This window comes from Panthera leo, chromosome C1 (assembly GCF_018350215.1).
Source record: "Panthera leo isolate Ple1 chromosome C1, P.leo_Ple1_pat1.1, whole genome shotgun sequence".
NCBI classification, from domain to species: Eukaryota; Metazoa; Chordata; class Mammalia; order Carnivora; family Felidae; genus Panthera; species Panthera leo.
In genome coordinates this window covers 130,861,659-130,875,940 of record NC_056686.1, presented here as the reverse complement: position 1 = coordinate 130,875,940, position 14,282 = coordinate 130,861,659, and the positions used below count along the sequence as shown (strand labels likewise).

Sequence of the window (14,282 nt, the reverse complement as noted above, 5' to 3'; positions counted from 1 at the left end):
ATCCTTACTTTCTGGAATGCTGGGTAAAAGGAATTATATTTAAGTATCTATGGGGCTCTAAAAATGAGGAATATATCAAATTTGCTTCAACATATGTCTAGTAGGAATTCTATCAGGCCTTATGGAATAAATATTTGATTATTTTGCTTAAAACACTATTTGGCTTAGAAAACAAGGCCACTACACTATTAGTTGTAGCTCATTGTTCCATTGTTTTATTTTACATTTATATTTCGAAACATATGTTTGTCTTCATCCAAAATGCTTTTAGTCCGTATTTTTCTGATGGACAAGTTTTTTCTACTAAAATGCTTGTTTTTGTGAAATGTATCCTTAAAGTTTTTTAATGGCAAAATTAATGCCATTGGACAATGAGTAAAATTTATCATAAAATACAATTATATTTATGACCTTGATGAATTCTTGATTACAAAATTCTACAACTTATGAAGTTTAAATGTCCTATCTCTGATCCCATGCTATATTATTGGTCTTGATTATTCTGTTTTGTTGTTTCTTTCTCATCTGTAGTCTCTAAACATCTCTGCATGATAAATAATGGCGGTTGCAGTCATCTGTGCCTCTTAGCCCCCGGAAAGACTCACACCTGTGCATGTCCCACCAACTTCTATCTTGCAGCTGACAACAGGACTTGCTTATCCAACTGCACAGCCAGTCAGGTCAGTAGAGGTCTAGAAATCATTTCATGGGATGTATTATCGAGCTGTTAGAAAGATTTTGCCTGAACTTTGTTTATTGGCTTAAACCATTTTGAAATGTCATTTTTTCGTTGTTGTTTAGCATAACATTTTATACATCATATAGAGGGGTCACAGAGTAAGGGAAAAGCAATCAGTGTATATCATTAGAATGAGACCTTAGGAAATAGAGGAAAAAAGAGAAACAAAATCAAACCTGAAAACCATTTTTACACAGCTCTGCACAGAACAGTGGTTCAGATCATGAGTGGCCATAACAGAACCATCAGAAGAGATATGACATATTTGATGAAGGCAAGGTGGTTGAGGCATAGCTATATGCAGCTTAAACAAAGAAAAAATTCTCCCTAGATAATCTGCTCTATCACCATCTCTGCTCCTCTCCCATTCCTCAGAGAAAGTGATGTGGAAAAGATGAATTAGACAAAAAGTAGGTTTCTAGATATTTTTATTGAAATATTATATGATCTAAATAATTTCATTCTAAAACCTCTTTTTCTTCAGCATGTAATTGTTTTTAGTAAAGGCATTAAAATTTCTACTCGATGGTAGTTGCATGAACTTAACATTATTACTTTCAAATTTTAGGTAACAGTCATATGACATTATAAGATTTAATTTTGTTATATTTGAGTCATTCTGTTATTTAAGATAAAATTGTCAAAGAAACTATGATTTTTTTAAAATTACTAAATTTGTTCTTGGAATTCTGTGTCTTGAATTTGCTAGTTTTCTAATTCTAGCAGTTAATTCATGGCACAACACTGAATTTCTCTCAGGATGTGCTTATTTTCAGAATGGAGAAGCTAATACGAGTTCACCCAGCTTCTCAAATTATCACTATGAGTATCACCATTAAAAAATGGTAGAAATGCAGAAGACCAGACCACTTTGAGGAAGGCAGTATGTGTGGAGGTTAAGGCACATACACTGAAGCCAGATTCACTGTGTCTGTAACCCTGACTCTGCTTAAATTGGCTGAATTTATCCTGGGTTTGTTATTTAGACTGTTGATGCCTCAGTTTTCTCATATTTTAAATGGAAATGTAATATATCCAGGCCACTATTTTGGCGATTCAATGGAAAAAGTCTTGGTACACGGTAAGTGCTGTTATTGCCCTTGCCCTGTAGTGAGTGCAAACAAAATGTATTTAAGGGGATTTGTGCAAGTAGTGTCAGCTGCCATCAGGAGGTTCTGATGTGTAATTGGAAGCACAGGTCACAGTTTCTTCTTTCTTTACAAAGTGTGTTCTAATTATAGTCCCCTGTTTGTGTAACTAAAATACATTATCTTTAGAGAACTAGATATTTAAGTCACAGTGACACATGAAATAAGCAACTTAATTATTCCTAGAGAGAAAATTTAAGGGAGAAATCACAGGTTTTTAAATATTTTTTTTTCATGTTTATTTATTTTTGAGAGAGAGAGGCAGAGAGAGAGAGAGGGAGATGGAGAACCTGAAGCAGGCTCCAGGCTCTGAGCAGTCAGCACAGAGCCAGACGTGGGACTCAAACTCAAGAACTGTGACATAATGATGTGAGCCAAAGTCGATGCTTAACTGACTGAGCCAACCTGGCACCCGTTTTTTAAATATTTTTAAATATAACTCCTGTTAGTGCTGTTTAGTTTAGACAAATCTCCTGCTTAAACTCCAGGTTATTCTGAAGTATCCTCTGGTCCTTTGTTCTGGAGTGGTTCATGAGTCACTCTGTTGAGGTAACACTGGTCTTAGGTGACTTGGTAGAAATGATGCCTGCCTACCCTACTTCTAGTGTGATGAGCCTCAGGAGCCAGCCAGAAATAGAGTAAAGCCAAAGGCTGCCTGACACCCAGAGGAATACCTCAAATAGTAGGACATAGGGAGTCAAACATCAGCTTTTATATAATCATAAAAGGGATAAAACCTTTCAAATTATTATGTAAGATAACCTATAGTTATACTTATTCAGTGACAAAAAAAAAAATCAGATCAATGAAATGAATACCCAGAAAAAAATTACTCATGTAATTAAATTATTTCCCAGTTTGGTATCAATGGTGACATGATGAAAATATTTATAACTTTAAAATATCCCAATAGTGTTTTTACATGAAATTTTTTAAAAATTCAAGAACAAGACAGAACAACAGTGAACCAAATTGTGGGTTCAATATCTTTGTTGTCAGCAGTACTTCCTGAAAAGAAGAGTCGTCACTTAATTTTTTTCATTTTTATGAAAAACTTAATGAAGAACTATTAATGCAATCCCTTAGTGGTTATCCCAGCAAGTCTTATGGTTTATGCGACCATTTGCTGCTGATTTTTTCCTGATGCAGTGAGAAAAGAAACTATTGACTGTACACTTCTTGCAGAAAAGTCGGTTCATAGAAACACAATTTTTAGTGAGGTTTGAAATTGAAGTGAAGCAAATAATATAGACATTTTAGAATCATAGTATTAAACATTCTGACCAAAACGTTACATTTTAAATTTATCTTACCCAAAGATTTTTATTTTTTAACATCTAATGAATGCAACCAATGTTATATCCCTTGAATGATACTGATTTTTAGAAAAATAAAATAGACAAATCATACCAGTAAGAATTCTATTAGAATTTAAAATGAACATGAAAATCTATTAAAAAATCAAGATTAAATCCAATTCTTATATAATTTATTACTTCAAATATTAAATTTAAATTATTTTTATTTCCTAATAAAGAATTAATTAAAAATAGCTTTACTTATTTTTTAAATGGAGACTTTCTCTATCACAAGTAAACTTCACTTGTGTATTCAGGATTTGCATTTTATACTTGTATCCATTTTAATAGACGTGTATTTAGTAGTTTCTTCATAGCTTCTTCTTGTGGGTGATAATTGCAGTTTGCAATTTATTTTATGAAGATATTAGTCTTGGAGAACATTTACCATGAAGAATGTTTTATATTTATATTTAGCATTTATCTTTTTTAAGTTACTGTATTTAAGTATGAGAAAAATGAAGCCCAGACACAAAATAGAAGAAATCATCCTCTGAGGGTAATGAATAAAATGTTGATTAGCATAAAAAGTAACATCATAAGTATATTTTACCCTGGCCTTCTCTTAGCTCAAAACCTTTTTATGTTCTTATTAAAAAGGAAATGGCAAGAACAATCGTCATATCATATATAATTCCAACAGTTGGTGTTTATTTAAATCAGGCATATGTAGTGAGTTTTAAAATACGTATTTTAGATATTTTCAAATCTTGATTGGGGAGACTATGAATATACTCAGGAGGTATGAAATCCTCTTACTAATGTACTTTGATATACTGTAATGACTGGAAATGTTTAATGTTCAGGGCAATTGCTTTCAGAGTTAGCCTTATATCCCCAGACAGTCACTATCTATAAAGGTAATATTTTTCCTGTGGTAATTTATGAAAACCACCACAGACATGACCACAGGCTAAGCAAATACGAGAAAATCAGTTGAACAGTCAGCTCTTGCCTTGGATTCACAGTGCTCTATTCCCTCCCATATTGCTACTGGGGAAAAAAATCACTCTCTTATTTAAGAAAATAATGTAAATCTGCCTTTAATCAACTTCATGATATCCAAAGAACTTCAGCAAAGGCTAGCATCAAATTCTCTCTTACTTGAAGAAAGTAATAGTATTTTCTTTTCTTTTTCTTTTTCAAGTTTATTTATTTCGAGAGAGAATGTGTAGAACACACACAGGGGAGGGCCAGAGAGAGGGAGGGATGGAGAGAGAAAATCCCAGCAGGCTCCATTCTGTCAGACAGTGGGGAGCCTAAGGTGGGATTTGAATTCAGAGCTGTGAGATCATGACCTGAGCCTAAATCAAGAGTCCAACACTTAACCAACTGAACCACCCAGGCGCCCCAATACTTTTAGCTTACTAATAATCCATTTCATTCAACAAAATTAAACCTAGACTGTAGTTTTCTCTGTTACATATCTGTCTGACATACAGCACGCTAAGATAAATGTCACCTTGCGTTCAGGTCACTCACATGAGAATCACAACAGAAACACTTCAGAAAGAAAATTAATAAATTTTAGAAAATTATCAAACTAATATTTTCAGTTCCAGATAAATTTTGTATACATGCTTTTCCCTGAATTTCTGTTGAAATAAAGACAAAAATAATTTGATAGTGCTGGAAAAAATTTGCTAAACTTTATCTATTGCTTGGTTTTAATACTGTAAATTTTTAATGCCAATTATTTTAGATACATGTATGCTTTGTATGTAAAGTGTGATTTTCTTTAGTTTCTTTTATTTTATGAGAATAAAATAACCCCTGTTTCAGGATGAGAATTGGAATTCCATTCACCTTTTAAAAAAAAAATCCAATAATAACCTTCTGAAATATATTTCTAGCAAAGAGTTACTTGTGTGCTAAATGGCTTATAAGTAAATGATATCATACAACATTTTCAACTAGTTTCTCTATTGTTAATCTTTCACTTGATGGTTTGTGACCAAAAAAAAGGAGTTAAAAAGAAATGTTGTTTAAGTAATAGAATTATTATCTTCCTTATAATTTTTAACTATTTTAAATGGAAAGGATGATAGAACAAATAAAATACATTAATAAATATGTCAGTGAATAGTGTTTTGGATAATCTTGAGAACAAGTTTTATTACAGCAGTTTTCTTCAATGTTTCTATTTTTAAAAAATAATATAATATTCAAAAAATTAATATTCAGCAAAAAAATCTGTTACAATCTTATTTTTTTACCTTTCTTTTTTGACATGCCACTGTTCATTTTAAATTAGATGCATCTATTATTTGCTAGGTTCTTTGCCAGGCTTTGTAGAGGAAGATGTAATATGGGGTGGTAAGTCATTGACCAAAATAGCCTTAATATTCCTCAACTTGAGATGGTTTCTTCCTGACCTTAGGCCCCTGAATCACTTTTATTAGAGCTCTTACCTTAGAAAACTTATAATTGTGAATTGTTTCTCTGCCCCTTTGAGATGTAAATTTTCTCCCAGCCTCCTGCCAGTTTTATAGCCCAGCAATATCTTCCTCAAGGACCTGGGAACCACCCCATAGAGATTTAATCATAAGGGGTACCAGGGTCTCAGTTGGTTAAGCATCCGACTTCGGCTCAGGTCATGATATCATGGTTCATGAGTTCAAGCCCTGCACTGGGTTCTATGCTGAGAGCTCAGATCCTTGATCCTGCTTCAGATCCTGTATCTCCCTCCCTCTCTGCCCCAACCAGCCCCCACCCCACTCATGCTCATGCTCTATCTCTCAAAAATGAATAAGCTTTAAAAAATTTTTTTAATGTAATCATCAGAAAAGATAGTCCAAGCCTGTCTCAGTCTCTGTTGGAAGGTAGGAGCCCAGTTTTGATAAGTACTACTAAGCAGATAGTCTACTCATGTTGACTATACTTTTCCATTAGTTTATCCCTTAGGTTAAACCCATTCCCTGCATTTTGTGTCAGAGAAGTTGAGTGCAATCTCTCTCCTGTATTGCCATAGTCTTAAATAAAGTCTTCCTTGCCTATTTAACTTTCTAGTGCAATTTTTGTATCTATTTTTTAGTTATGACAATTTATTTTATTTATCCTAAAAGATCATGTGTATTTATTAAGAATTTTGAAAACTGAAAAAAACTTTACTGGTTTTAAGTACTTTAAAGAAGTGCCCTTAAAATTTATGTGGACAGATATTGATTATGGCTAAAGGCTGTGTGTTCAGAAAATTCCATGAAATCACAGCATGACAGTGCTGGAAAGGATCATCCAGATTATCTTAAGCTCCTCATTTGGAGACTAAGGATCAGAGACAGATTGATATTAATCAAATTGTCTAAGATTGCTAAGAAAATGCAATTCAATTATCTTAAATCAAATTAACTAAATTAATTCAACTTTTCAATTAATTCTGGATACCTTTTCCTAATATTTCTATGGATTTTTATCCATATTCATCATTTGGCAAGCTTCTTCTAAAGGCCTAGGTAATAAATATTTTAAGTTTGCTGGCCATGTAGTCTCTGTAGCAACTACATCACTGTTGTTATGGTACAAGAGTAGTCATAGATAATATGTAAATGGATAAGCTTGTCTGTGCTCTGGAAATCCCGGGAGGTTTTCCTGAACATTGTGCTTTCCTGGCAGATCATTTTGTTGCTTGTTGTGCATTTATTCCTTATTGTGGAATGCTCTAAGACCACCACAGTTCACATTTGTATCAAGAGAGTAGGTTAGGCTGCTTAGCCCTGGTGAGTTTTTAAATATTTATTGTATATGGTGATAGGGTTCTTCAACCTTTCTTCGTTTTCTTTTTTCTTTTTTTAAGTTTCGTTGCAAAACTGATAAATGTATTCCATTCTGGTGGAAATGTGACACTGTGGATGACTGTGGCGACGGATCTGACGAACCTGATGACTGTCGTGAGTACATCAGTGAATGTAGGAATTTAGAATTAAGAGTTCCTTAAATCCCAGTTCTTGAAAATTAAAGCAAGACCTTAAATATTTCCTTCTGATGCTTTTCCAAAATCTTTAAAAATGTAACAAAAATTGTTAAAATATCTTGGGTATGTCTCTGTTAACTATTGCATTTAGAATGATGCTGTCAGTAATTTGTGTTATTGTTTTGTCTTAAAATTTCTTACTCGTAGTATAATTACACTCATGTAGTGATCAGTATAGTAACATTCAGCATGATTTTGACTGGATATGTCACCAAATTAGAAGCAAAACTGGGCAAGTTTTTAGAATTCCACTCAATAACTAAAATCTTACTTTAAGGGATTAATCTTTCAATTTTTCTGACAGTATTAAAATACTGAAAATTCTCACTTTTAAGTGAGATTTTTCCAATATAAATCATTAGTTTGTTCTTTAGCAATTTAGTATGCTCTTATTAGTTGCCTTAAAATGACTACCAATTATATTTTGACTCAAACTGTAATTGGCACGGTTAGGTATCATATACATACATACATACATACATACATACATACATATATATGCACATGTGTTTGTATATATGTGTGTGTGTGCACATGCATATACACATGTACATTTAGGTATCACTGGTAACTTCGGTTGTAACAGACACACAATAAACTTTGTCTTGATAGACTTTTATAGTTCACTCCATGGGTCACTCCAGTACTGTCCTGTCAAGTTAGAGGCTTTTAGTCAATCATGATTCCCTCAAATCTCAGTGGATAGTTGCCATGATTTGGCCTTGACAATTGAGTTCAAGATCCTTAGGCTTGCACTAAAGAAAGACAGTAAACTGTCTTAGTAAAAACTAGTTGCTTTCTGATGTAGAACTTTCCACCACATAATTACAAAACTGTTTTAAACTTAGGGTATCTAGATAGTTACTTAGATGAGATGGATCCCATCTCTTTGGGCACTACCAAGTGTATAAAACATTTGAAGTTGTTTCACATCGTTCATTTGTATCTTTGAAAGCAAGAAACTGTATATTCAAGGAAAAAGAAAAAAGATACAGAAGTCATTGGTTTTCTAATAGTCTCTTCATGTTTCTGGAATGTCCATTGGTCTTTGAGTTTTTAATACAGTTTTTGTTTTCACTATGATAGGCAATATATGAAAGTAATATCTGTGTGAGATAGGTATACTATTATGCCTGAATTATTCTTTTTTAAAGTTATTGAATTAAAAGAACTATTAAAGAAACAAGAAATTACATTGCTGAACAACCAAGATTTACTAATTAAAAGGAAGTTATTAATTTCCCTGTGATAAAGTAAATTTTCCTACAATATGGTAATTTAATGCATCTTACTTTGTAATTTATAGAAATAAAGGAGAATGAATATGTTAAATCAGTCCTCATATTAAGGTGACCTCCCCTGCCCAGATTCACTAATATGTTCTCTAAGGAAATACCACCATAATGACCTACAGTTACAGTCAGTGGCACCCAATGCTTTCCGTTCTAAAATATCTGCATCTCCAGAGTTCCAATTTTAATCTTGACTGGAATATCATGCTATCACCATACTGATATGAAAAATTAACCAAAGATTTAGTATAGTAAGTTTTTCACATTTACACACTTTCAGACTGCATGGTGAACAAATATAACTTTAATGTCTTTTGAGGGAACCAAAGAGACATCTGGTATCTGAGAGTCTCTGCATCATCCTTATCCTGGTTAAATACCAATTCAACATGTTTTTATTGGTGACATTATCTCTGTGATCTTTTAGTAAATGATCTTTTACTTGGAGTCGACGGGTTAACAGCACCAAACATCTGTAGGCATGAAGCTTTATTTTAAGAGTTATGGTGAGGTGGAGAGTGATGTACATGAGTCTGTGGAGTGTTTAGAATTCATTTGTGAATAGCTGCATCATCAAAATTTGCAGGGACTAGGTTGCTGGCAATATCTATAATTTCACCTGAAAAGGCTGGAAAGCTTAATCCCAGCTTCACCTACTTGCAAACTTCAGTAGTGTTATTTAAATAAATGTGTTTAAGAGTGATGCGTCATGAATTCTCTGGCATCAGAAGTTTGTAATTACATTTTCCAGACCATTCTAGAGACATATTTAAAAGTCAGATGGCTTCCCAGTTATTTCCCAGGCATGAAACTCCTCTGATAGTTGTAACCCTTCTTATGGGAAGGTTGGTTCAGTAGCAAAGGAATATTCAAGAAAATCATATATGAAGCAACAGGAAATAGAGGAAATTCACATTTAGAATGTGAGAAAATTAAGTATCACACAGTTTAAACACTTAACTAACTAAACACTTAACTACAATTGACTAATAAATGTCACAGATTGGAGTTAAATTACTTTAAACATTTCAGAACTCACTTCTATAGAAGTCAAGCATATATTGAGTTATTTTTTAATGTTAAGGAAATTTTTAATTGTAAATATAAAAGCATACTTAATGTTCCGAAGAACATTTAAAATATCACTTATTAGTATTTGGTTGACTTATTTGAACAACTAAGCAGCATATTAATTATGTTAAAGTCAGTGATTAGTAATGTACATTAGGATCATCAGTCAAAAGATAAGTGTTTTATTACAAGCAACATAGATTGTGAGAAGACTTCAGAGTCAGATCTGGATCTCAATTCCAGGTCTGGCACTTGAAACTTGTACATCCTTGGGTTATAATTAATATCCATGAGAACTAGTTTCCTTATTTATAAAATGGTCATGGTGATGGGGAGGTGAGGAGGTTATGACAAGATTCAATTCGTAGTTATATGTGAAAGGGCCTAGCCCAGTGTCTAATACAGAGTAGATGCTCAGTATATCCCACTTTATTATTATGATTATTATCATCATTATTTCTTTAAATTTTTTTTAATGTTTATTTATTTTTGAGAGAGAGAGAGACAGAGACAGAGCATGAGAAGGGGAGGGACAGAGAGAGAGGGAGACACAGAATCCAAAGGAGGCTCCAGGCTCTGAGCTGTCAGCACAGAGCCCGACAAGGGGCTTGAACTCACCAACCGTCAGATCATGACCTGAGCCAAAGTCAGATGCTTAACCGACTGAGCCACTCAGGCACCTCATCATTATTTCTTATATAAACTCAAAAATATGGCAAAATGCATTATCATGTGGAATTAATTTCTGTTAATTTATGAAATGTAATCTGGAGGTCATCTGAGTTGCTCACAGCTTAGCTGTACTGTAATCTGAATCTAATAGCTACCTAGGTGTGAGACATCCACAATGTGCTCTAGAATATGTTTAATATAATGAAATAATAAATATTTTTAATGTCAGAAAAGCTCTTTTTAAGAAGGCATGAGCTAAGATTGGCATTTGGTGATACCTGTATGTTTTCTTCCCTAGCTGAATTTAAATGTCAGCCAGGCAGATTCCAGTGTGGAACTGGACTCTGTGCTCTTCCTGCTTTCATCTGTGATGGAGAGAATGACTGTGGAGACAATTCTGATGAACTCAACTGTGGTAGGTGATTAAATTCTTAACTAAGGAACATAGATCTAATTCTTAGCTGATTATGTGTGCGCCGATTTAAATTCAGACACAGGTTTCAGCACAAATTTTTTTTGTTCTATCTTTTAGACACACATGTCTGCCTGTCAGGTCAGTTCAAGTGTACAAAGAACCAAAAATGTATCCCGGTAAATCTCAGATGTAATGGACAAGATGACTGTGGGGATGAGGAAGATGAAAGGGACTGTCGTAAGTCACCTTAAAATGTTCTGTCTTATCTTACTTCTGAGTCCCAACTGAAAATGGTCTAAAAATTATTATTATGTACCACACAGTGTAGAAAAACATAATACCAATTATGGGCAAATAGCTCCAAATAGGTATCTATTGGGATGGGTTATTTAAGAAGCTCTCTATAAAGAATATAGAGAAAATTAAAACATGGTGGTCTTTACTTAGAAAACTACCTGAAGATTATGGCAAACAGGAAACAACATGCATTCATTCACATCATCCTTAAGAGAAGCAGCAAAACCAACATTACAGGTGACTGTGGTGTTTTGTTCATAAACAGATTTTGTGTGTGTGTGTCCACAGTAGGAAGCTACAGGTAATTTTCTTCTATTGATTAGTTACTTGAAATCAAGTCCATTAATTGAGATTGTTTTTTTCCCATAAAATACATATTGAATGTATGATGAGCAAAATAACCTAAGAAAACTATTTGTTAAAAACTGTAAATAATATTCTATTTAATGTCTTTTAACAAGATACTCCAAAGAATAATTATAAAATATCTTGTTCTTTTTGCCCCTTGTCTCCATCCCCCACCAAAAATCAAATTAGATTAAATGGAAGACAAACACTTTATATTATGTACATATATACACATAGGCACACGGGCATGCACACACACACACACACACACACACACACACCAGAATCTGAACAATAGAGTACCTGTCAAGTTTTTCAGGGTTTCAACAGAATAGCTGTCAACATTCCTGTCTTGCTGAAGTTTTATTTTATTCCCCTAAAACTTTTATCAGTAAATAATGTGCAGTCACCCAGCAATTTGATTAAGATGGTGCATTCAGAATAAAGTCAGTACCAGTTCTTTATGGTTAGTCATTCTAGGAGCTGATCCATTAAACTGACTAGGATTTGTGATGCAGTTTACAGTGTAAGTCAGATGTTCTCCTCTTCCCTCAAAAACTCAACACAAGTAGAGAGTTTGATAAGTTTTATGATTTTTATTTCCTTATTCACTAATACCTTCTGATTTAGTCTGTTTTCTATGTATAAAAATGTGAATGTGTGAATTCTTACTCTTATTTATCTGGTAACATTATTCCAAAAGGCTCTGAACTGTTTATTTTTAAAATTAATTTCAAAATATTTCTAATCAAGGTAAGGTTCTGAAAATTCTGATTTTTATCAAATGTATCATTACAGAAATAGGTTTTATTTATTTATACTGGAAAGGACATTTGGAATATATTATAGATAATGAAAGTTAAAACTCTTCACCTTCAGAGCCTTATTAATTAAAAGATGATACATTTCCAGTTGACTATCCTTAACATTTGTTTGTCTAATTATTTTTTAGATTATGTGTCTGTCTTTGTTCAAAACTACATTTTAATAGATCTTTTCCTCTTAAGCCGAAAACAGCTGTTCTCCAGACTATTTCCAATGTAAAACTACTAAACACTGCATTTCCAAGCTGTGGGTTTGTGATGAGGATCCAGACTGTGCGGACGCATCAGATGAGGCCAACTGTGGTGAGTGTTTTGTGACCCTGGATCTTTCCTATTGTATTTGTGTCACCATCTGACATAGCCACAGTGAAAGGGGTTTGAACACAATTCTGATGAAACTGAAGTCTTACATGAGAAAGTTTTGTCTCTGTGCTCGCAGAGTCATGACAACCTCATATTAGCTATTTTATAACAGCAATCTCAGGTTAGCTGTTTTTACCTATAGAAGGGTAAGGCAGAAGAGTAATATTGTTTAATATAACTCAAAACTATTTCTAAAAAGATGGATCTAAAAGGTAGGCTAAACCATCATCTTGTATTAGAGAATGCACTTGGTATTAGCATTTAATGAATGGAAAAAATGAGACATTACCTTAAAATATTTTTTTTAACATTTATTTATTTTTGAGACAGAGAGACAGAGCATGAATGGGGGAGGGTCAGAGAGAGGGAGACACAGAATCTGAAACAGGCTCCAGGCTCTGAGCTGTCAGCACAGAGCCTGACACGGGGCTCGAACTCATGGACCGTGAGATCATGACCTGAGCCAAAGTCGGCCGCTTAACCTACTGAGCCACCCACGCGCCCCAAGACATTACCTTTTTATTGTTCTAGACTTCATTTTTTTTTTGCTTAAATACATACGGTTTTCCATTCATTCAATGATTGTTATCCATTCCTAAACATGGTGAAATAAAAGGAAAGTTAAGAAAAGTATCTTTTCTGTTTTAGTAGATGACAGCGAACACCTAAGTTGGCATTTGTTTCTGAACCTTTTTTTTTACTTAAGATCAGTTGTTTTATTTATAAGAATTATTTATTAATTAATGTTGCAGAAATGGAGAACATACTCATTTTGTTTAATACATTCGATTCTATCTTGAAAATGTCAACGGAAAGACAGAAATGAAGAGTAGTTGTCATGTGTAATTCATTTTATCAACATTTATTAAACAGTAACCGAGGCTATGTTGTAGGTGAATACACCAAACATGGCATTGTTGGGGAAGCAAAAAATTATTTAATCTGCTAATTGATTGAGAAAGACAGAGTTTTTCCAAATTGAAGATAGCATGTCCAAGACTTTCAGAGCCAAAATTGGGTTAAATGCATCTGCTATATTCCACACTGCTCTTAATTACCTCTTCTGAGAAAAAAGAAAATAATGAAAACCCATTGTGTTCTTTGAAATTCCACTTCTGCACAACATTCATGAGACATATGTGTAATAAATGACGATCGTGTGTCTTTAAGTGTTTTTCCTAATACTGTCTTCCATGTGACTGTGTCTTCAGAACATGCAACCAAAATAACTTACTACAGTATCATGAAACCCCATTTACCACTTTGTAGAATTGGTCTTCATAATCAATTCACAAAACCCTGAAGTATAGTCATTATTGATTTGTCCCTAACAATTATCAAAGTCTTTTACAGACTAGTTCATATTCTTGGCTAGTTTTCTTTTATATTAATGGCTAGTTTTGTGTATTTTTGGTTTACCGAAGTGAAAAAGAATAATGACTTATATTAGCTATATGAATATTTTTATGGAATATCTATAATTTGTTCTTCCTTACTTTGATATTATTTAACTGTTGTCACAGATTATATTAATCAAACTGATAATTATCAATTATTATAATAACTGTAATGCTTAATTTGGTATTTACCATATAGCCCAGGATATGTGTTAAACGCTTTATAGTCATGTACTCACGTAATCTCTCTACTATCCCCTATTTTTTTTGAAAAATTTTTTAATGTTTATTCATCTTTGAGAGAGAGACAGAACATGAGCAAGGGAGGGACAGAGAGATAGGGAGACATGGAATCTGAAGCAGGCTCCAGGCTCTGAGCTATCAGCAC

General features: G+C 33.4%; 1 protein-coding gene across 1 annotated transcript in view; it reads left to right on the top strand.

Annotated features, from left to right (window-relative positions):
• Positions 1-14,282, top strand: part of LRP1B (LDL receptor related protein 1B) — a 1,882,572-nt gene that overhangs the window by 1,661,322 nt on the left and 206,968 nt on the right. The window contains exons 62-66 of the mRNA XM_042948663.1: positions 532-680; positions 7,039-7,132; positions 10,549-10,665; positions 10,783-10,902; positions 12,318-12,437. Coding sequence (XP_042804597.1) covers positions 532-680; positions 7,039-7,132; positions 10,549-10,665; positions 10,783-10,902; positions 12,318-12,437 — 600 coding nt within the window. The remainder of the gene's footprint in view (positions 1-531; positions 681-7,038; positions 7,133-10,548; positions 10,666-10,782; positions 10,903-12,317; positions 12,438-14,282) is intronic.